Below are 20,870 nucleotides of genomic sequence, written 5' to 3' on the forward strand. Positions count from 1 at the left end.
CGGAAACTGCATCCAAGAATCCAAAGTCTGTTCTGTTCCCACAATGCTATTTTTGGTTGCAATTTGGATGCAGACTGTCCCAGAAAGTCACGTTCTGACTGCAGTCTGTGGGGATTTTGAACTTCTCCATGCAGCTAATTACAGTCATGGCTGTGCTCTTATGCTCTGCGTCTATGAGGAACAGATGGACATCGGGTTTGACAGTGTGACTCGGTGATGTTACTGCGCCAGCAAAGGATCTGGTCAGGCAGTGTGTCCCAGAAGTCAGAAATTATGAGAAGTTACTATCATTTTAAAAACAGGAGGGTGGCTGAACGGATCATAAACTGGGTTTGGCCTGAGGACAGCAGCATACAACTGCATAGTGCTGACAGATGGTCTATGAAAAAGCTGGGATGTCTGCAGTACCAGGCTGTGAATTGGCAACTGCCCAGGGTGTGTGGATGCTAACTAACAGTATCTCCAAACACTGGCAGAGAAAATGCTGATGTGTTGATATTAAAGTTGGGCAATATAATAATAGTTTGTCAAAGATGTATGTTTAGAGTGTTCAAAGTTCACAGTTTTTCAGATCTACGAGGAATTTTAGAAAATCTAGTAGTGTCAAAATTATTTCGCATGTTTGGATCAACAGCACATTTCCAAGTTTATTATATTTGTATTTATGAGGCAGAAGAAACTCGACTAAAAACTTTGGGTTTTCCTGTGAGAAGGGCAGCAGGGGATGAGTGTTGATGCAGATGAATACTGCCATCTAGTGGAAAAATGCAGCTCTTACAGATTTTCAGAGTTTATGGAGTCTACTTGCTGCACTTTGTGGTTTTAGGCCAGTTTTGACGTCAAAGTTTGATGAACTTGCATTTACACGCACACTCTATTCATCAACTGCAGCAGCTATCCAGCTATTTAGTATCATGCTTCCATCAAGTTGGGAAGCTTGTGATAGATTTTAAAAAACCATGGTCAGAATTGCAGCAGTAGTGGCGGAGATAACCTGATTGTTGAAAGTCCCCTTTAATCTAGAAACTAGAGAAAAGCTCGAGCCACAGTTGTGTTTCTGTGTGAGTATCTGAACAAACTATTGTTGTTGTGATATATAATATCATATAAGAGATATTATATCACATATTCTGCTTAATCAAGCTCTACAATAAGAATAGATATTTCAATGATTGCTTTATATTTATATTTGTTGTAATTGTCTCTCTTAATGACGTCGCTTGTTGTGATCCATCCTACTGGGGAAAAAGGGGGACCCAATATAAAATCAAATATTTTGGGTAAAAATGGTAAAATTAAGTTATTTATTAACAAGGAACTTGTTTTAAGAGTAAGCCAGCTGTTAATTTGTGATGTGCAACCATGTCATGCTGTCACTCTCTGTAGTTTTTACAATAAGTCACATAGTATGTGTACTGATTGAAAGAAATCATGTGTCATGACTCAAACTGTGATTTTCAAACCTCAGAGCTCTTAATAATCAAAATTTTTCTCCTCGCCCTCACAGCAGCCATTTTGACTTGTCATATATGAAAAGCACAGGTGTTACTAATAACATCAGAGGTCTATCTCTTCCATAGTAGGCTATGTAATTGAGCCAGCATGCATAATATTTTGGTCCTGACTCTGACACACCAGATGGAGTGCAGCCATAATTAACATTATTAGTTATACCTGTGTGTGATGCGTTTAAGTGGCTGCCATAAGAAAGGCATGTGCCACCTCCAATATCACTCATTCATTCATTCATCCCCTCAAAGTATTTACTGACATTTACTTAAATGAAAGCAGCAATACCACTATGCAAAAATACTCCATTGCAATTCAAAGTCCTTAAATACAAGTCAAGCATTTAAATCTCAAAAGTACAGAAGGGACATATTCTCAGTAAAAGGCCCTTTAAGTAAGTAAAGTAGTAGTAGTAAAAAGTTGTAGTAGAAGTAAAAGTAGTAGTGTTACTAGTAGTAAATGTGCTGGTTAAACAGAAAAAGGCCCCTGTCAGCGTAAAGTGCTAAATACATATCGTCATCTTCCGGGCCGCAGGGGCAACAACCTCAGCAAGGAAGCCCAGACAGCCCTCCTCCCAGCCACTTCCACCAGCTCCTGCCAAGGGATCCAGAGGAATTCCCAGGCCAGCCGAGAGACATAATCTGTCCAGTATGTCTTGGGTCGGCCCCGAGGTCTCCTCCCTGACAGACATGCCTGGAACACCTCTCTGGGGAGGCATCCAGGAGGCATCCTCACCAGATGCCTGAACCACCTCAACTGGTTCAGGAGCAGTGGCTCTAGTCCATGCCTCTTCCGGATGTCTGAGCTCCTCACCCTCCTCATCTCTAAGGCTGAGCCCAGACACCCCGCAGAGGAAACTCAATTTGGCCACCTGTATTCGTGATCTTGTTCTCTTGGTCATTACCCAAAGTTCATGACTATAGGTGAGGGTCAGAACATAGATCAAATGGTAAATTGAGAGCTTCACCTTCCGGCTTTGCTCCCTCTTCATCACGATGGACTGTTTGAGTGCAGCCGCCGCCCCAGTCCACCTATCAACCCCCCCATTCCTTCCTACCCCTCCTTATGAACAAGACCCCGAGATACTTAAACTCCTCCACTTGGGGGAGGACCTCCTCCCTGACCCAGAGCGGGCAATCCACCCTTTTCCGGCTGAGGACCATGGCATCAGACTAGGAGGTGCTGATTCTCATCCAAGCAGCTTCACACTCGGCTGCGAACTGCCCAAGCAAGAGCTGAAAGTCGTGGTTCGATGACGTCAAGAGGACCACATCATCCGCAAAAAAGCAGAGACAAGATCCTCAGGTCACCAAACTTCCACAACTTCCACAACTCGGCTGCGCCCCATGGGCGAAGGCCCAGTTCCAGGGTGGGGCCCCGGTATCTCTCCGGGCAGTGTACATTGATCCTTGCTGGTTGCCTTCATAAGAGTCTTTTGAGCTGCTCTTCATCTGGCCCTTTGCCTAGGACCAATTTGCCTTGGGAGACCCTAGCAGGAAAAAATTGCCAAAGGTGATTTTTACCCCGACAAGATAGCTCCCATGGTCATTAGGGCTCTCAAACTCCTCCACTAGCAGCATTTTCATGTTGCAGGAGTCAGTTTTAACCACTTGTCACATCATTGGGTGGTTTATAACCTGATGTTTTATAAGCTGATGAATTCTAAACTGTATACCTGCTACTACAGTTGTCAAAACGGTATATACTGTATTCCCCTCTGTAATGTGGAGGAAGAATGCAAAAGTGTTAAAGTGAGCTGCTCACTACTCCCTGCATATTTAATACTAAGTATTAGCTTGCTGTGTAGTGAGTTATAAAGTGAGAAAACATTCTTCAGGATTTGACAGGTAGAATTATGAGAACACTTTTATTTTGTGTAACGACTGCAGTCAGTCCAGAGGCATGTCCTGTATTGGTGTCTTAAATGTTTGTTCTCTTCAGCTCTGCCAAGTGTGACATTATACACAGCAAGCCTTAGTGATGATAATGGCCAACCCGTTATCACTGCTCAGGTGATCAACCATTTACGTATTTAATGTGATCACGAATAGTAACCAAATCCTAACACAGGGCTCTATCCGCCTCTGAGTCAGTACACCAATTTAAGGCAGAAATTATTTGGGGTGCAGCCTAGCATAACATTTTCATTTAATTTGCCCATTGAAAGAATAATATGTTTGTTCAAGTTCTTGAGCTGTAGTTCTTGGACATTTTGCAGAGGCCACAGCTCTCTTGCCAGTTTCAGCACAGTCTGGGTCTGCATACCTCTGCAGCAGACTGCCACATCTCAGCCTGAGACACAGCTTTGTCCAATTCTGACCTCCACAGGAACACATCTGAACACCTGAGGGCCAGATGTATGGAAGTGACCTTTAGAAAGTGTAACCGTGTGCTGTGCTCACATACTGGCATCAGTGTGTATGCCCAAATGAAGTAAGTTATTGTTAAAATAGTGTTCAAACAAAAGCTATTTTATATGGTTGCACTTCGGGTAACTGTTCCTACAGCTTGTGGAGAAGATGGACTTTGCCAAGCAGTGAACAACGTCTTTTTGTGGTTTTTTTCATATGTTTTCCTCTCCAAAACTCAGGGTGTGGGCATTGTATAGTTAGAAATAATCACTTAGCTGAGTTTCATGTTCATGGTGTGTCAACTTTCCACATTTGTCCTCCTGGGGACCACAAACCAAGCTGGTTGCCAGTGGTCATCCTGGCACCATCACATAGGCTCTAATCCACTGAGGGACCATGTTGTTGGTAAAAACAAAACTAACTTTGACTTTACAAGTACACAAACACAGCTCCAAGAGGACAATAAACATGGCCGGTTGTGCAACCCACAAAAAGAGGCCAAGATAAATAAGATTGTTTAGAAGAAAGCAACAAACTATGTTTTCAACAGACATAAAACTGAAACGGCAGTGACAGATAATGACTCTGTATACCTGACATGATTCCACGGTTTGGTGATTGCAGCTGAACAATATAATCACTTAAATTTAAAAGGAGTATGACTGGATGAACTTTTGAGTTGCAGCTCATTTTAACCTTTGACTAAAGGATAAGGATGTAATACAGTTACAATGAATAGAGGACATATAAATCACAAAGAGAAATGCTGTTACTCGAGATGAAAAGGATGCTTAAAAAAGGACAAGAGGTGTGTGTCATTAATAAAGAAGATATATAAGAAAGTGCCTGTGAACCTGATGACAACCAGCTGAAAACACTGAAGGAGAGTGGACTTATGAGGTGCAGAGATAGCGAGAGAGAGGGGGGAGAAAGAGAGAGATGGAGAGGGAGAGAGAGAGAGAGAGAGAGGGAGGGAGGGAGGGAGGGAGAGAGAGAGAGAGGGAGAGGGAGGGAGAGAGAGGGAGAGAGAGAGAGAGAGAGAGAGAGAGAGAGAGAGGGAGAGAGAGAGAGGGAGGGAGATCAGATGTGGATGGAGATGGAATGAAAACGGACAGATAGAGGAAGAGAACATAAGTGATGAAGAAGGTGCAAAGTCCAACGTCTTGTAAAGCTGTGGATGCACAACAAAGGAAGGGAAGAAATGCAACAGAAGGGCACTCTGGCTGCTAACAGGCTGAGACACAGTTGTAGGAGTTACATGCAGTTAACATTGTACCAGTGATCAGGCCACCATGCGGCTCTGGAGAGTGATCATCGTTGGCCTTATCTACTGCTGCCTTGAGTCAGGTGCCACGCGGTGTCGGCCTAAAGGTAAGGCTTGAACTGAAGATCTGTATTTTAATGCAGTTTGTGTATGTACCTGTGAGTAGTTTTCATTGCAAGATTTTTTGATATGTACATATTTATTCACAGAGCTAACAGAATATTTAGCAGTAGTATTCATGTTGATATTGATGTAACGCAACAATGTGATGGTGGACTAATCGCAGTAAAGGGTCAACTGTAGGAATTTATGACAGCATAACATTCAGTCAGTCTTTTTTTTCTTATTATTATTAAGTTAGTCTTGGCTGTGTTGAGTGTTCCTTGGTTTAGCTGCTCTGTAATAATAAACCAGAAAAACAGTGAGCCTCATCTTTTCATTTTCTTTCCAAACACAGGAGTTTTCACTGAAAACAAATTAATGAAATAACGAACAAGCATAATTTTGTAAAAAGAATGACCTCATTATGTGTCTTGGACATGAGAACATATTGATCTAACACATTTTACTGCAGTCCTCCTCCTCCATGCATGAAAACTGCTCTGTCTTGTGGAGCCCATCTTGCTAAGAGTAGCACCCAAATTTAGATACAGTACAGTATGAACAATACAATATAAAATAATTACCATCTCACACATGTTTGAAGGATAAATGCTGTGTCTTTCAAGTTACAGCACATTTTATTCTGTGCACATTTGTATGCACATCTAGCTCCAACAGTAGGTTCAGATCTGCACCTGTTTCTAATATGAGAAACAATGGGAGGGTCCAAACATGATCTGAGAGAGGAAACTCATATTCCTCAAGTGAATGAAAAGCACACTGCTGAGATATTCAGGCCAGCTCTGGTCAGGGACAAGCCCTGAAATGGAACCCCCAAGGTAAAAGGAAAAGAGGTTGCCCCAGGAACAGCTGGAGAAGAAGTGTAGAGGCAGAAATGTCAGAGAGTGGGCTCAACTGGGGAGAGCTTGAGCGAAAAGCCACGAACAGAGTGAAATGGATGATATTTGTCAGTGGCCTATGCACCCAAGAGGAGCAAAGGGCTTAACTAAGTCTGGTCAGGGAATGACTTTTCTCTGATCAGGTGGAATGTTTTGTACTTCGATAGGTGCTCTTTGTCCTATCAGTCACTGATTTAACGCCACAGACTTGAACTGAGGGGGTGTTGCCATGGACACTTCTCCACTGACAGGAAGTACAAGCGGCAGTAAAAAGCACTTCATCATAAAAAGCTGGAGCCATCAGGAGCACATGTTTGGCCTCTGTTATCCTGGTTGGCGGCTAAACAGATGAGCTGTGTATGTGATGACTCTCAAGTATTAACACACTGTAATGCATTTCAATGGACACAATTTGATTCCTTGATGGGTAAGCAAAAACGCTGACATTGCTATGTTGGTGAAATGAGTATTTCATCAGCTCGTTTTGGAGGACTCAACTCAAAAGAAAAGCAATCCTTAGAAACAGTGCAGGCCCTGATTGACTAATGGAGATCATTATCTAAACATTAGATAGACCGTGGATTTATCTGCAGAAGTCTATTAAATATCATCATCTTGCTGCACTTGTTGAGCAAACAACATGATAGCCAGGAGTGAAAGAGCTGGCAGTTGACTAATTGACTCTGGCTTAGACAGTAAATGGATTTCTTAACTGCGTTTCCAAACTTCTCTCTTGGTTTATGCTACACTGAACGGGCTGCTCCAGACAAGACCCAGACCAAACTGTTCAGTTTTAAGGTTTTGATTATGCTGCAGCAGATGAAGTAGATGACATCAAACAGCACAGCTCATTAACAAACAGTATCAGTCACTGTCTTCAACTCTGCATGACAGGATTTCTATCTGTCTGCATTTATGTCTGCATGATGTCTTAGTTTTTTCCTTCCTTCTGTTTTCCTTTTCTGCAGTTTATCCTTTATACCATTTAAAATGTAAATTGCCTGAACTCCAGATTTAAAGTGCATGAATACAACCAGCCAATAAATAATGTTGGAGATACTAGTAAGTACATGAAAACTGGTCCCGTCTTCGTTTACCTTTTAGCCATGCTGATGACAATCCAGCAAGCTCAATGGTGCATCCATTGATTTTTCCTCTAGTGACACCACAGGTCAATTTTCTTCAGTGAAACTGTATTTGCTAATCATTAACATGTTAACAATGTTTAATTCCAACCTGTGGCCCTTTGCTGCGTGATGTCCTCTATCTCCCCATTTCCCGTCTGTCTTCAGCTGCACTATTCAGCTGAAAAACATTGTCATTTAGAGCATTTAGCTGAACAGCCGCACAGTGTCATAGCTTCTTCTTATTAACCATCTTGTCATGAATTTTGGCAGACTTTGTTGGAGGAATGAGCAGAGGGAAAGGAACACATCTGTTTGTGTACAATTATTTTACTTTTGAAGTAATGTTCCCGCATAATATGAATGGACTGCCTACCCAAATGCATCATGGTTATATTTGCTAATGCTCAAATCATAAACAAATAATGGGAAGGGTTTCGCTTCTTTCACCGCACAAGATTTGCTGTGGTTAGCAACCTGCTCTAAATCATGAGTCTAAGAAAATGAGGCCCAAATGCGAAGCCAGTCCACTGCAAGTTAAAGTCATCTGGAGTCCATTGTATAATCTGTGTGTTTCTCCGCCTTTGACTGTTCTGCTGCCTTTGAAGCTTGAGGTCATGTCTCATCGCCTGCAGATAGAATTCTGTGTGCATATCATAGATTAACTGCAGTACATGTCGCGGTATGAGCCTGGTGAACCTGGGTCTCATATGTGCCAGAATGTCAGCATGCAAGTAAAATCTGTATTTCACGGTGCCCAAGAGTTTCTGGTTTGTTATTGCTTGTCACAGGGATTTCCACAGTAACAGAATCAAGAAACCTTTTGGTTCCACAGCAGTAAATCTCAAGACCAAAATGTGATGAAATTTGAAAGGTTTGCAAAGGAAACTGCTTTTCTCCCACCCGTCATTCTCACTGTCTGTCTCTCGTCAATCCACAAGCCCTGTTCCCAGCAGCAAGCAGAACAAAAAGGGGGACGGCAACTGTGGTAAACCCCACCTTCCACAACTCCTTTGATGATGTTCATCTATTGTTTGAGGTGAGACAAATATATCTGTGTTTGAAGTGTAAAACCAACAAATAAGCCTCAGTAATGAACTTTGGCAATGGCTTCTTTTCATCTGCTAGATCCTGCTGGCTGGCACGCACTTTGAGGCCAGTGGAGGGTTTTCAGTGCATGATGCTGAGCTGGCTTCCCTCCGCAAGACAAGAAACCTGCAAGTCATCTGCGAGGAGGTCATTCCCAGGAAGCTAACAGACATTTTTAGGCTCATCTCTGCCCTTTCAAATCAAATTGGTCACCTGCATCAGGACGATTTTGAGCGTACCCTGTTGACCTTGGTATACACCGCCCAGCGGGTGGTTAACTCCACCACTGAACGCCAACGAGATGTTTGGAAAGAGTCTTTTGTTAGTTTGTACAAAGCCATCAAGCAGGATCTGAGGAGGACAAATTAAAGACATACTGGCATTGCTACACAATAGCTCCATGTTGGACTTTACTCTGCACATATCAAAAACCTTTTTTGAAAAATATTCATTGAGATCAGCGGGTTGTCATGATTTGTGCATTGAGGAAACATGGCGTTTTATATGCTGACAGGCTATGACCCAGAGAGAAAATTCCTCTTAGAAACTTTTGCCACAAAAAGGTAAAGTGCACAGACTGATAATGACAGAATAATTAAAATATTGAGCAATTTACAGCAAAGTAAATTCAAACATGACTTACTGTGTATATATGAAACTATACATTGGATGAATGTAGCAATAAACATCATGGATGTACTTACATTCACATGTCTTTTCAGTGTTTGTTCACTAGCACCTGGTTGTGATCACATTCTAAGACTGATAGGATCAAACAATACAATTTCAAGCTTTACACCTGTTTATATTGATGCTCTGTTAAAATGTCAGATTACTGTACAAGTCTTAAAGATTATATATATCATTATGAATTTACAAAATACTAAATACTCATTTACAAAGTACTAAAACATTTAGCTGCAGATGTCACTCATGTGAAATACTTTGCACCATGTTGTTACAGTACAGGGTCTTTAACAGAGGAGTGGTGGTCTAAACTGAGCTGCCGCTGATGGTTTTTAGAAAGTCCTTCGAATGGCATGCTGACATCAGTGCACCACTCACAGAGCGACTCCCACAATGATCTGTGAAGGCTCTGGATGTCCCAGTGGCTGCTTTGGCTCCAAGGCATTAGTATCTGCTTTGCATCCTTCCATGGATCTGGGCACACCAGGAGGGCAGAAAGGTATGTAACGCAGCCAGGAGGAAGAAGACAAGTAAGAGGTGATGCCAAAAGGGAGGTTGTAGACTTCTCCGCTCTCCAGTGTGTCGCTGGAGTCCTCCTCGTGAGCCTTGTTCCAGGCCAGGATGCCTCGTTCATGCTTTGATCCTGTTGGACATGTGTTAAATGTGTGAAATCATGCTATTACAGCCTACTGAAGGAATGAGATCGCTGAGTTCTGCCTTCATGTTATTTTCTGACTTGGCTCGCCTGTTTGTTTTTCACAGAGCTCAGGAAGGCTGCACCACGTTCCAGGAACATTTATGTTCTCAGATAGTCTTTCTCTCGTACTACACTGACAGTACAATATTGTTTTCATAAAAAATAGAGTCGTTTCAAACCAGTTTTGGACTCAAGCTGGACACTCAGTGGAAATTCAGTCTCATCTCCTCTTGGATTTTACACTACTTGGCAAAGTTGCTATAGTATTGATTGCAATCAGTGTCCCCACGCCCAGACTTACAAAAGCCAAAAAAAAATAAACAAATAAGTTTAAAAAAAACTTGACATTTGGTAACACTTTTTCTGTAGTCTATTGTTGATGTTTAACTATGAAGTGATGACTCACACTTACACATTTGCTGAATCTCTGCAAACTATATTAACCCTTGACCCTGTTTTGCCAATATCTCCCTGTTGTGACCATTTTTCTTAATCTAACCCATCAATGATTAATCATGTCCCAGGCTCAGGCTCATCAGTGTTCTGACCTATTCTGACTCTTCACTTGACATTTCTGCTGGGTCTCTGGCCTAAATTTCCATGGTTATGTATGGCATATTTTTACACTGTGATTTTGCTGTTAATGCTGTTAAACTAATATTATAATCAAATGAAAAAATACCTGGAATGGTGTTGTCCAGGATGAAGCCAAAGAAACCTCCTACAAACATACTGGTTGTCAGAAGGACCAGCAGCACCTGGTCGAGTTCAACCACACCTGAACACAATAAAATGAAATTAGCTTAGCCTGTGTTAAAATAATTCAGTAAAATATGATGATTTTTTAATGAATAAGATCATATAGTGAAAGTTAATTCATGCACCTGTAGCAATAGCCTCTGGGTGCTTCAATATCCAGTTAGGAATGACCAGACCAGAGAACATCGAGAAGCCAAAAACGAAGATGTTTCGAGATGAATTCATATCTGCATACTGAAAATGTGTGGAGGGGAAAGGCATAGGGAAAATATTAGCACTGTTTTCATGCAATATTTAGGTTAATGTGAACAATATTGTGAAACAAAAATGCATACCTGCAGATTGGAAACACCAGCTGCAGAGATGACGCCAAACATAACCATGAACATCCCTCCTATCACAGGTGATGGGATAGTGGTGAATATAGCGCCCACTTTACCAAACACACCCATGACAACCATCAAGACTCCACTGGATACAATCACCATGCGACTTCCAACCTACAGAAAGAAAAGAGAGAAAAAAGGCTTCTTTTGAAACTGTCTGTAACACATCCAAAGAGAAAAAAAAAAAGCTTATGCTTAGTGTCTACAAATGTGTCCCTTTGAGTAACTAACTTCCAGAGAAACTTCTTCTTAGCCTATGCATAAAGGCTCATCTTACCTTTGTAATACCGAGAGCTCCAACATTCTCGCTGTATGAAGTGGTGCCATTTCCTGTACCCCAAGCTCCAGCTAGCAGACAGCCTAGTCCCTCGATGCCAATACCCCTGTTGATAGCATGTTTAGGGGGAGGTGGAGCTCCAGATAGCCTGGCACAAGCATGGTAGTCCCCTACAGACTCTATCATGGAGGAAATCACTCCAGCCAAGATACCAACCACCCCCGCCAGGCTCACAGTCGGCATCCCCCACTGACCTAAGTTTGGTTTCAAACCAAAGGGGACAGAGAATGACACACTATGTAAGACGTGCAATAGCTTTTTCTATTATCTTTTTTATTGGTAAAAAGTCCCTTTTGATGGCAGCCGCTTACCTGGATATGGGAAAGTGAACCAGGGAGCTCGGTTCATAATGTCTCCCTTTAGATCAGTGCGGGCCATGTAACCATACCGCTCTGGATCAGTGGGGAGTACATTGTAGACTGTCAGAATGTAGCAGATTAGCCAAGACAAAGTGATTCCAAGCAGAACCTACGAGGTCAAGACAAAATGTGTAATTATTTTATATATCTTGGTACCAAAGACAATTACTGGCTAACATAGAAAGTTGTTCAGTGCATACAGGGAGTATCTGAAAGATGTAGACTCGGGAGATGTGGAGTTGTTTATCCTTGCTGTACATAGGCAAGGGCACAGGTATGTGCCGAAGGTACTGTGAGAACATGGTGATCAGTGCTGTGGTCCTGTGTGAGACAGGGACGAAGACAATAATTCACAATATGAAACAGAAATAGGATTACACTACTTTGCAGTCCTAGGAGTCCAGTTCTGCAGAGAAAAGGCTCTTTGGCAAGGAACTTTTAATAGGCTTTCTAATTCCTTTTTATTAATGCCTAAAAGTGAGTAAAACTGACTACATGCATCATCATAATCAGACACTTAGAAAAAAGTCTTAAAATCTAAAAATAATATTTGACAATAGACTCTAAATAGTCTGCTAATTTTTGCTTTTGTGACTTTTTGCCCTCTACAGCAGGATGCCTCCAAACCCTGAAAAGACACTGGGAATTTTACCCACATGGCAGCTATGCCCCAGTGGTAGCCAGCACTGGTACCAGCTGAGTCAAACAGGGACAGTCCAATGAGAGAAATGGTTGGAGCGATGGTGAGAGGTCCGATAAAGCGCATGAAGAGGCCGATGAGGCCAGAGAAACCAACAAACATCTGGAAGAGGGAGCCCACCATGATGGAGCCCTGCAGCTGACAACAGACAGAAGGAGGGTGGCAGTCAAAATGTGGCAGCACTCTTACAAAGCCTATGAAGGTATACAAAAAGTATTACCTTTACAAAGAATAAATCATTGTCGCATTTTTGTTACCACATGCAAATTGCTTTGTAGAGGTAGCGAAGGGATGAACATGGGATATTGACATAATGAGACATTTCCCTCTTATTATTGTGGATGTTCTGACTGCATGTGAGACATCCACCTCTTACAGAGAAAAACCAATCCATCCATTACAAATGCTTGATTTAAGGTCCATTGCTCCAACTTCCACACAATAAAACTAAGTAGCAACACATCGTCAGCAGCTGTGGCTGCACTGCTACTGTTTTACAACACGGGAGTCGGGGCTCAAGCTAGCATGAAACATGCACACACAATATTACCATTACACTGCAGTCAAACAATGGCTGCTTTTGTGCTGTTTTAACAATGAGCGTTTGTCCCAGTCTGGGACTGATATGAGTGCTAATTTGATACCCTTGTCATTTTTCATGGGGAAATCCTTAAATTCATCTTTTTAAAGTCTTTTTGTAACACAGCACTGTCACACGGAGTGGTTAACATTATCCCAGCATGAATAAAATCCAGTCTGCATACATACTCTCATTAATAGCTAAATACTCCACTATGTCCACCAGCTAGTTGCTAGCCTTGTATGTCTGCCACTGCTGTTCAGGTGTGCTGGATGACCCATTTTACCTGAGAGAAGTGAATGTGAATTTTTATGTCAGATGTTCGTGTTTCAGCTGTCAGACAAAGTTAGCTAAGCTGTAAGTCGTTTCTAGAAATATCAGTTGGTTTACTTACTGCTCTCATTCGACTCTGCCACACCTCTATGAATTCTGGGGAGGACGTGTTGACTAGGCTGGCATTTTGGGTCCAAGTAGGACATGTCCACTCTGGCATGGACAGCATTGCCATGGAAGGTGCCAGCAATGTGAATGTACCACCTTGGAGGATTGGCAATCTGGAAGTAAAGACGTCAAGTTGGTAATTAAGAGCAGGGAGTCAGATATGACATCAGGACAGAAGCATCTGTAGGCACATCAAACATCATCAGATATCAGCATGCCACATGTTCTGCAAGACAAGTGACAGGTGAACCAACCAGCTTAGTCCACCTCAAGAGCCTCTATCTGTATTTACAGTTCCTGTTTACTCAAATATGGTCAAATGTTTGATTGAAATCATGTGAAGGTGGAGAGAGTGATTCTAATTACGCCAACAGCTATACCAGAGGTGAACCGAATTAAAGTCATCTGCTACTGTATGTAATAACGGTCATTACTCATACTGCTCACGTCACTGTCAACAGTCCACATCTGATTGTAACAGAAACAGATCATATACTTTCCATCTATGGACAATCTTTCCTTCTGTCAAAGTAAGCCAGAAAAGTCAGAAGACAAACATATTTGTGGAAAACATGGAAAAATCAAGGGAACAGTAAAGACACATGGCTAGCAAATACATTTGATGGAAGCTTATAATGTTTTCTACCTAAGAGACGCAAATATTTAGCCTTGTTTTCGTTTGGCCTTGCTCAAACAGTGTGCCATTAAACATACCACTGTTTCCTCACAGCTGACCTCCAGGTATTTGGAAAGAGACAAGAAAGCATCAGTGGTGCTAAGTCAAGGGAATGAGGATTTAGCAAGAACCAGATTCCAAACATAATAAGATGGAAATTCCTTCCCTAATCCTACTGTGGCACCAATATTCTGAGTCTGCGCAAACATAGAAAAGTTCAGAGCAACAAAACATGGTTCAAGTTTGTAGGTCTGCCAAACAAAATCAGCCATGACATCACTTCAAGTCCTCTGTGTGTGTGTGTCACTGCACAAAAGGGACATTTCACGTTGAGTAGCTTCAACACTGAGAAAGTGCTGCTCGCTTTTTTGTTGTTGTTGTTGTTTTGGCTCCTTTGTTGTTGCAAGTTTTACCTCTACTGCAGGGTTAGGGTCAGGGTCAGGGTCAGGGTCAGGGTTAGGGTTAGGGTTAGGGTTAGGGTTAACTTGTATCATACTGCACCACCTGATGTTGTTTTACATCATATCATGCTCTGTCTCAATTAATTAAATTTTATTGCATCCTATCCAAATGTATCTTTAGGATTCAACTGCATCATTCATGATATCATATTGTATTATATGATACCATATTTGGTAACAACATAGAAAAGACTAACAAATACCGTGAGGTCTCAATATGTAATTCATTAATTCACTCTTTCGCCCTTTTTACCTCATCATAGCTAAAAATACCTGAGCATTTGAAAGCATCTTAAGCTCTACTTTTCCTCTGATAATCCTTCAATAAAAGCCGTGCCCGCTAGCACAGTAGAATATTCTATTGTTCATGGTTAAGGCTGCACTCTAACTTTGGCAGGCCTCACAGGTCAGAAGAGTTTAAGAAGGAAAGCTGAGAGGATGTTTTGTTCTGCCTGTTTAATCAGAAGGAGCAGCATGGTTAATTCCACTCTAATGAACCCTGCTGTGCTGCTGCTTCTCTCATCTTATCTTCTTATCTTATCCAGTCAATGAGCGTGAATTATCCTGAGATTAGAAGGAGTCTTCTACCGTCTGCATCGTCTGTTGTTTACAACATGTACCATTCCAGCATCCTACAAACATATTCCCGCTCCTTTACTCCTTCTCCTTTACTTCCTTACCTAATTCCAAAGGTAACTTGCAACAGAGTGCAAATACCAGAGACGAAGAAGATGGTGCTGATGAGCTGGCTTTGTGTGAGGCCATCATGCTGCAGGCACAACCCCTGAGACAAGATTAATGGGATGGCGATGATACCTCCGAACGCAGTCAGACAGTGCTGAAAGAGCGAAGGATAATATCATGTGCGTGGGAATAACCCGCCTCAGGTAGAGGCTACACCATCATCCAAATGTACACTGATCTTTACATGGTACATAGTACATTTCACAATCAGGCCTGCATTAATAAAACCAAGTCTAACCAGCCGTGACATGTGATGCCAACCGTGTCAAGCAGAAGCTTTCATGTGGCACAGTGGTCATGTTTGCATTGTTATATAACAGCAGAAAATACACAGGCTCATAATCAGGAAATGAACGGAGACTCATTGTCAAACATGACCTTTGCTGACGTACCTGGATGCCTAGAAGGATGCACAGGTACCAGGGAGGTACATCTGTTACACAGTACGCTAGCTTGTTGCTGTCTCCGTCCATGGACGTGTCCATTACTTCTCCATGTTTTGTGTCTGGTAGATCACAAAAGCGCCCTTCAAGCTTCAATTAGTCAGACAGAAAAGCAGGCAGAGGTCAATTTAACATACATATGGCATGTATTTCTTCTGCACTGTGCCAGTCATTTTGTCATTTCAGTCAAATCTCATGTCTGAACTCTCATTGAACCACCCAGTAAACATGAATATCCCTAGTGAGGGAACGTGGCTCAATGCTTATCAGATCATGACTTCCTGTTAGCCATAAAAATAAATGATTTGCTTTAGAAACTCATTTTCTTTCATCACATCTGACACATTATAGGTCAGGATGACAACAAAAACAACTTGGTTTTCAATAGTAGGACTAAATGTTCCTTGTCACAAAGATTAGATTAAATCAGATGGATTTAAAATACTGGTATGTTAAAATTGGTATGTCAAAATTGTCTCGCATTTATTGGACTAAAAACACAATAAAATAGTTTCTGCTTCTGTTTCTCTGACTAAACAGTGTGTCACTTATCTTTTCAATAATGTGATTTTAAGCATGGAGGAATAAGAATGTAAACAAGCAGATTCGTATGTATCCATGACGCCACTGGCTGTTCTATTGGTGTCAATTATTAACTGACCTTAACATCTACAAAGTTTCTATCAAGGTACTGAAAGACAGTCAAAATGCATGTGCTATGCACTTCAGTGATTAAAGGAGAGATAAATCACTAATATTCTTGTATATTCAGTGCAGATGTGTACACATTCACACAGTTGTAAACATTGTGTTCTCCTATGTTTATTGGCAGAAATTCTGCATTTAAATAGCCAATAAACTGGTTAAGCTAAGTTAGTTTAAGCTTTACAACTATTAGAAATAGCTGCACAAGACAATCCCAGTATGCAATGTTCTCAAAACAAGTCAAAGTTAAACTTACTGCAAATGCATAGTTGTCAAGACCGTTACTTTCCTTTTCTGGAGCCATGTCAGCGTCAGCCTACAGGTTCAGGTGGTGTTCTTCTGAGGCCGAAAAGAAAACAGAAAAGTGAAAAAACATGAATGAGAGGGGAGGGAGCACATCAAGAGAGGACTGGAGAGTGGAACAGAGAAGGGAGAGAGCTGGGAGGTCGGATTATGGGTGCGGTGGTTTGGTAGGACGGAGTTCAGACATGAGACTGCTGTGCTTGTTGATTGAATGAGTCCCACCAGCAGCTCATGTGAACCCAATTACAACGGTAACAGCAGCTGACCAAGCGGCAACTGGCAAGCAGGATATAACCTTTCGGACAGGGCACGCCATTTTCCTCTGTGTCTCTGTCTCTCTCAGAGAATTTTAAGAAGATTGAAAGAGCATAAAAAAGATATAATGCCTTCAGAGTGGTCAGTAGGTTTCTTTAGCCAAGGGAGCAGATCCATGGAGGCAGCGCTGTTTGCTCTGTTGCCTGTTGTTTAAGACACAGTCAAGTCAGTTTTCTGTAGTCAGAGGTACTGAATAGTTAAAACCCAGTCTTCAGGGCAGAGCTCTGTTGTGTGTTGCCTGCTCTCCTTCTAATTTTAACACCAAATATTTGTTTGGGGGGGGGGGGGGGGGCAAACCTTCATAACATCACATGTTGCCAAACTATCACATGGCACAAAGCTGTTGTTGATGACGAGTTAACATTCAGTAAATGCTAATTTCATTTCCTGATTTACAGCACTGCTCTCTTTACCCTGAAATGATATTAGATTAAACTAGATTATTAGTCTAAGAGTTTGATAGCAACCCACATCTACTTAATTAAGAAGAAGGCATTTCTAATATGGCAGCGGAGGACACTCAGATTGTCAGTGTTAGCATCCATGTGAGGGTGTTTTTTTAACCTTCTCTGTCACAGGATTGTACTTCTGCATCTCTTCTAATTTCAAGGTCAAGATCTAGGTCACAAACTGGCAGCTGTATGACATCAGGAGGAAGAAAAAGCGAGCAATAAATTATTTAGGGGCAGAGCTCGTCAAAGGGATACCACAGCAGTTTATTCCCACACTCAGTCACATCCTCCGGCTCCCTCTTCCAAAGTCTCTATCTCACACATAATCTTCTCTGGTCTGAATGCTACCAACTAAAATCTTTCAAACTATTACCCCTGCAGTTTATTAGTTGTGTTTTCAATACTTTCATACATTTAAAGAGCACACATTACACAATAAAGTTGTCAGAAATGAACATGTATCATTATTGTATGATACACATTTCATTCTGTCAGTCCTCATTCTTTGTAACTAGGTTACACAGCAGTTACAGTGACATTGACAGACAGTTGTTCTATGAATCATTGTATCTTGTATGAAAAGGTGAGTGGATATCTCTAACAGTAAGATGTGACAGGCATTGGTTTCTGTTTATATATTAAGTTCTTACTGCTCATAATGTACATCACCTCCTTAATCAGCTGGTCCCACAGTCATTATTGACCTGCACAACTGAGAGGCTAATGTGTAAATTGTGAAAATAGTTTTAGTGTTTGTGCTGCACATGCATGGGGCATTTTAAATTAACTGTACTTATAGGTGAGTTTAAAACCATGATTAAAAGCTATTCACTCTAAAACACTCTTGAATACAGCTCTTCTGAACTATACAAAGGAATTTCAGGAATACAGAATTGCTGCTTATGATATTTGGTAGTACAGAAGGCCTTATATCATGTTATACACTTCAACATTATTGGGAAATGTATCTTTAACGTATTTATTTTCCATAATAGAACGTGTATTAGACACAGAACATGCAAAACTCTAAGTAAACAAAGTAAACCTAGACTACTGCCACGCTAGCAGCTCTGAGAGCTAAATTATAAGGCCAGCATGCTAATATACTAATAATGTTAATCCTAGCATGCTAAGCAGGTATCTCAGACCCCAGTGCTTTCTTCATGATCTCCTGTCAGTGAATCAGAGAGGGTAAAGAGGCATACAGGAGGAAACTTGAGCAGAGGCTACAGCAGAATGACAGCAGAGAGGTTTGGAGAGGCATGCAGACCATCGCTGTGTACGAGCCGAGTAGCCAGACCGTTGATGGGAACATCAACACATCCAACAAGCTCAACCATTTCTTCGGTAGAATGGACACACACATTGACCACCCTAACCAACAGCCACACAGCAACGTCTCCCATCCCCTGACCATTTCTGATGACCAGGTGAGGAGGGACCTGAGTAGACTCCACCTGGAAAAAGCAGCTGGTCCTGATGGCATCAGCCCAAGGCTGCTGAGGGCCTGGAGAAGGTCCAAATTTTGTGGAAGACATCCTGCCTGATCCCTGTACCAAAGAAGGCCCACCCCACTGTCGCCTGCGACTACAGGCCACTGACGCTGACCTCAAACAGTTTTGAAAGACTGTTCTTGCATTCCCTCCGGCCGCCGGTCAAGCCCTCATTGGACCCCCTCCAGTTCGCCTACCAAACAGATGTTGGAGAGGCTGATGCCATCATATATCTGCCAGGCGACCAGGCGATTCAGACCGGAATCACGTTCCTTGGTTTTTCCAGCACCTTTGACACTATCCAGCCTGCATTGCTGGGAAAGAAGATGAGTGCCATGCAGGTGGATGCTCCTCTGGTGTCCTGGATTATGGACTTCCTGACCAGATGCTTCCAGCATGCATGCATGCATGCATGTCAGACATAGTAGTGAGCAGCACTGGATCTCTACAGGGGAATGTCCTGTCCCCTTTCTCCTCACACTGCTGACTCCAGGTATCATGGCTATCTTTCCTTTTAGTAGTTTGTAACTTTGTAGTTTTGTACCTTTTTTAGTATTAGTATTAGTATTAGTAAGTATTTTATCCATCTTTCTAACTTTGTGTTGAGCAGTTTGTACTGCAACTAAGCAATTCCCTGCAGGGATTAAAAAACTTTCTCTGAATCTGAATTTTCTAATTAGCACAAACACAAAGTACAGCTGAGAGTGATGGAAATGCCTTCAGGTTTCCAAATTTTGTTTCAAACCAAAGCGCTGGACAGGTTTCAATTTTGGCCTGATGGTGGTGCCAGATGAAAAGATCATCAGTTATTACAGTTCATCCTTAGGGGCACATGAAAAGTGTGTACAATGTGTCAGCGGCCAGGGGCGTTTCACTCAAAACCACAAATGTCAGGCTCATGGTGGTGCTAGAAGAAAGGTTGACTACGGACAATGAATGTCCATACAAAGTTTCATGGCAACCCGTCTAAAAGTCTTAAAGATATTTCAGTCTGGACCAAAGTGATGGACCAACCAGCCAATCAGCTTTGCTATCCACACAGCCATGCTAGCATAGCTGCACATCTGACAGTAAAATCTCAAATAACTGCATGAGTCCTTCATTCTGTATGAAATTGAAACTAATGTGGTTATCCCATAACAGGAGGTTACAGTAACAGTAAAAACAGTTTTAAGTGACAGAATACTACTTGAAAGCTTTTGCATTGACTATTACTATTCAAATAGTCGGGATTGGAGCTTGAAAAAAATGCACTTAATAGACTAGTCGAAGGAAATTGGGTTCACATGAATCTTGCACATCACTGTGAGAAGCAGCTTGGACATCATGAGGTCTTTTGCTCTGTGTGCATGTGACTGCATGCAGTATATACTGTAAGCATCCATCACATGTCAGGCGGTAAGGCCTGATGTTAGTGCCAGTATTCTTTTGAACGATTTTAAGAAGACTGAATTAAAGCCAGAATCATACTATAAATATTATGCATGTGTGTGTTATATAGCCATGGTATTTTGGCCTGACAACCAGTGGTTGAAGTGGGAGTAGTAAGCAGCTACGACATTGCTGTCATGTGCTCCTAATGAAAGCTCTGACTATCTTAACGTGCACCGTCTTTAAAGCATAGCCAAAGCTCTTCCTTCCTTTCGCTGCTCGAACTGAACCACAACACACTGTTGATCAGGTCATTCAAGTCTGAGGTTTTGCATCAGAGGCACATGATCACATTAGGCCACAGAGATAGCGTACTTTTTAAATGTGTGCCTCAGAGACTGTTCCATAATCAAATTGGGTGAGGGGTGGTGTGCAATCAATCCCGAGTGCAAGGGGAATCTCTCACAGAATAATGTGCTGCACGAGTTGAAGGAGAACTGAAGGAGAGAATGGATATTGTTTGCATGTAAAGGTGTAATATAAAATTCAAAGATGGATTGAAAGCTATCTAAAAAAAATAAATAAATAAAAACAATAAAAATAATATTTTGGTAATGATAGAT

At 41.7% G+C, this 20,870-nt stretch overlaps 2 protein-coding genes across 2 annotated transcripts; one reads left to right on the plus strand and one right to left on the minus strand.

Annotated features, from left to right (window-relative positions):
- Window positions 1-5,112: 5,112 nt before the first annotated feature.
- LOC139337679 (protein FAM180A-like) lies at window positions 5,113-8,707 on the plus strand. The gene is made up of 3 exons (XM_070972382.1): window positions 5,113-5,231; window positions 8,191-8,288; window positions 8,378-8,707. Exons 1-3 carry the CDS (start codon window positions 5,153-5,155, stop codon window positions 8,705-8,707), a joined length of 507 nt encoding a protein of 168 aa, XP_070828483.1. The 5' UTR covers window positions 5,113-5,152.
- Window positions 8,708-8,991: 284 nt separating this feature from the next.
- On the minus strand, window positions 8,992-16,723 carry slc23a4 (solute carrier family 23 member 4). The gene is made up of 12 exons (XM_070972381.1): window positions 16,570-16,723; window positions 15,558-15,698; window positions 15,102-15,259; window positions 13,238-13,397; window positions 12,220-12,401; window positions 11,764-11,884; window positions 11,516-11,672; window positions 11,145-11,398; window positions 10,817-10,981; window positions 10,607-10,715; window positions 10,405-10,500; window positions 8,992-9,668 (listed from the first exon to the last, which is right to left on the minus strand). Exons 1-12 carry the CDS (start codon window positions 16,615-16,617, stop codon window positions 9,400-9,402), a joined length of 1,860 nt encoding a protein of 619 aa, XP_070828482.1. The 5' UTR covers window positions 16,618-16,723; the 3' UTR covers window positions 8,992-9,399.
- Between the last annotated feature and the right edge of the window lie 4,147 nt (window positions 16,724-20,870).

This window comes from Chaetodon trifascialis, chromosome 10 (assembly GCF_039877785.1).
Source record: "Chaetodon trifascialis isolate fChaTrf1 chromosome 10, fChaTrf1.hap1, whole genome shotgun sequence".
Taxonomy (NCBI): domain Eukaryota; kingdom Metazoa; phylum Chordata; class Actinopteri; order Chaetodontiformes; family Chaetodontidae; genus Chaetodon; species Chaetodon trifascialis.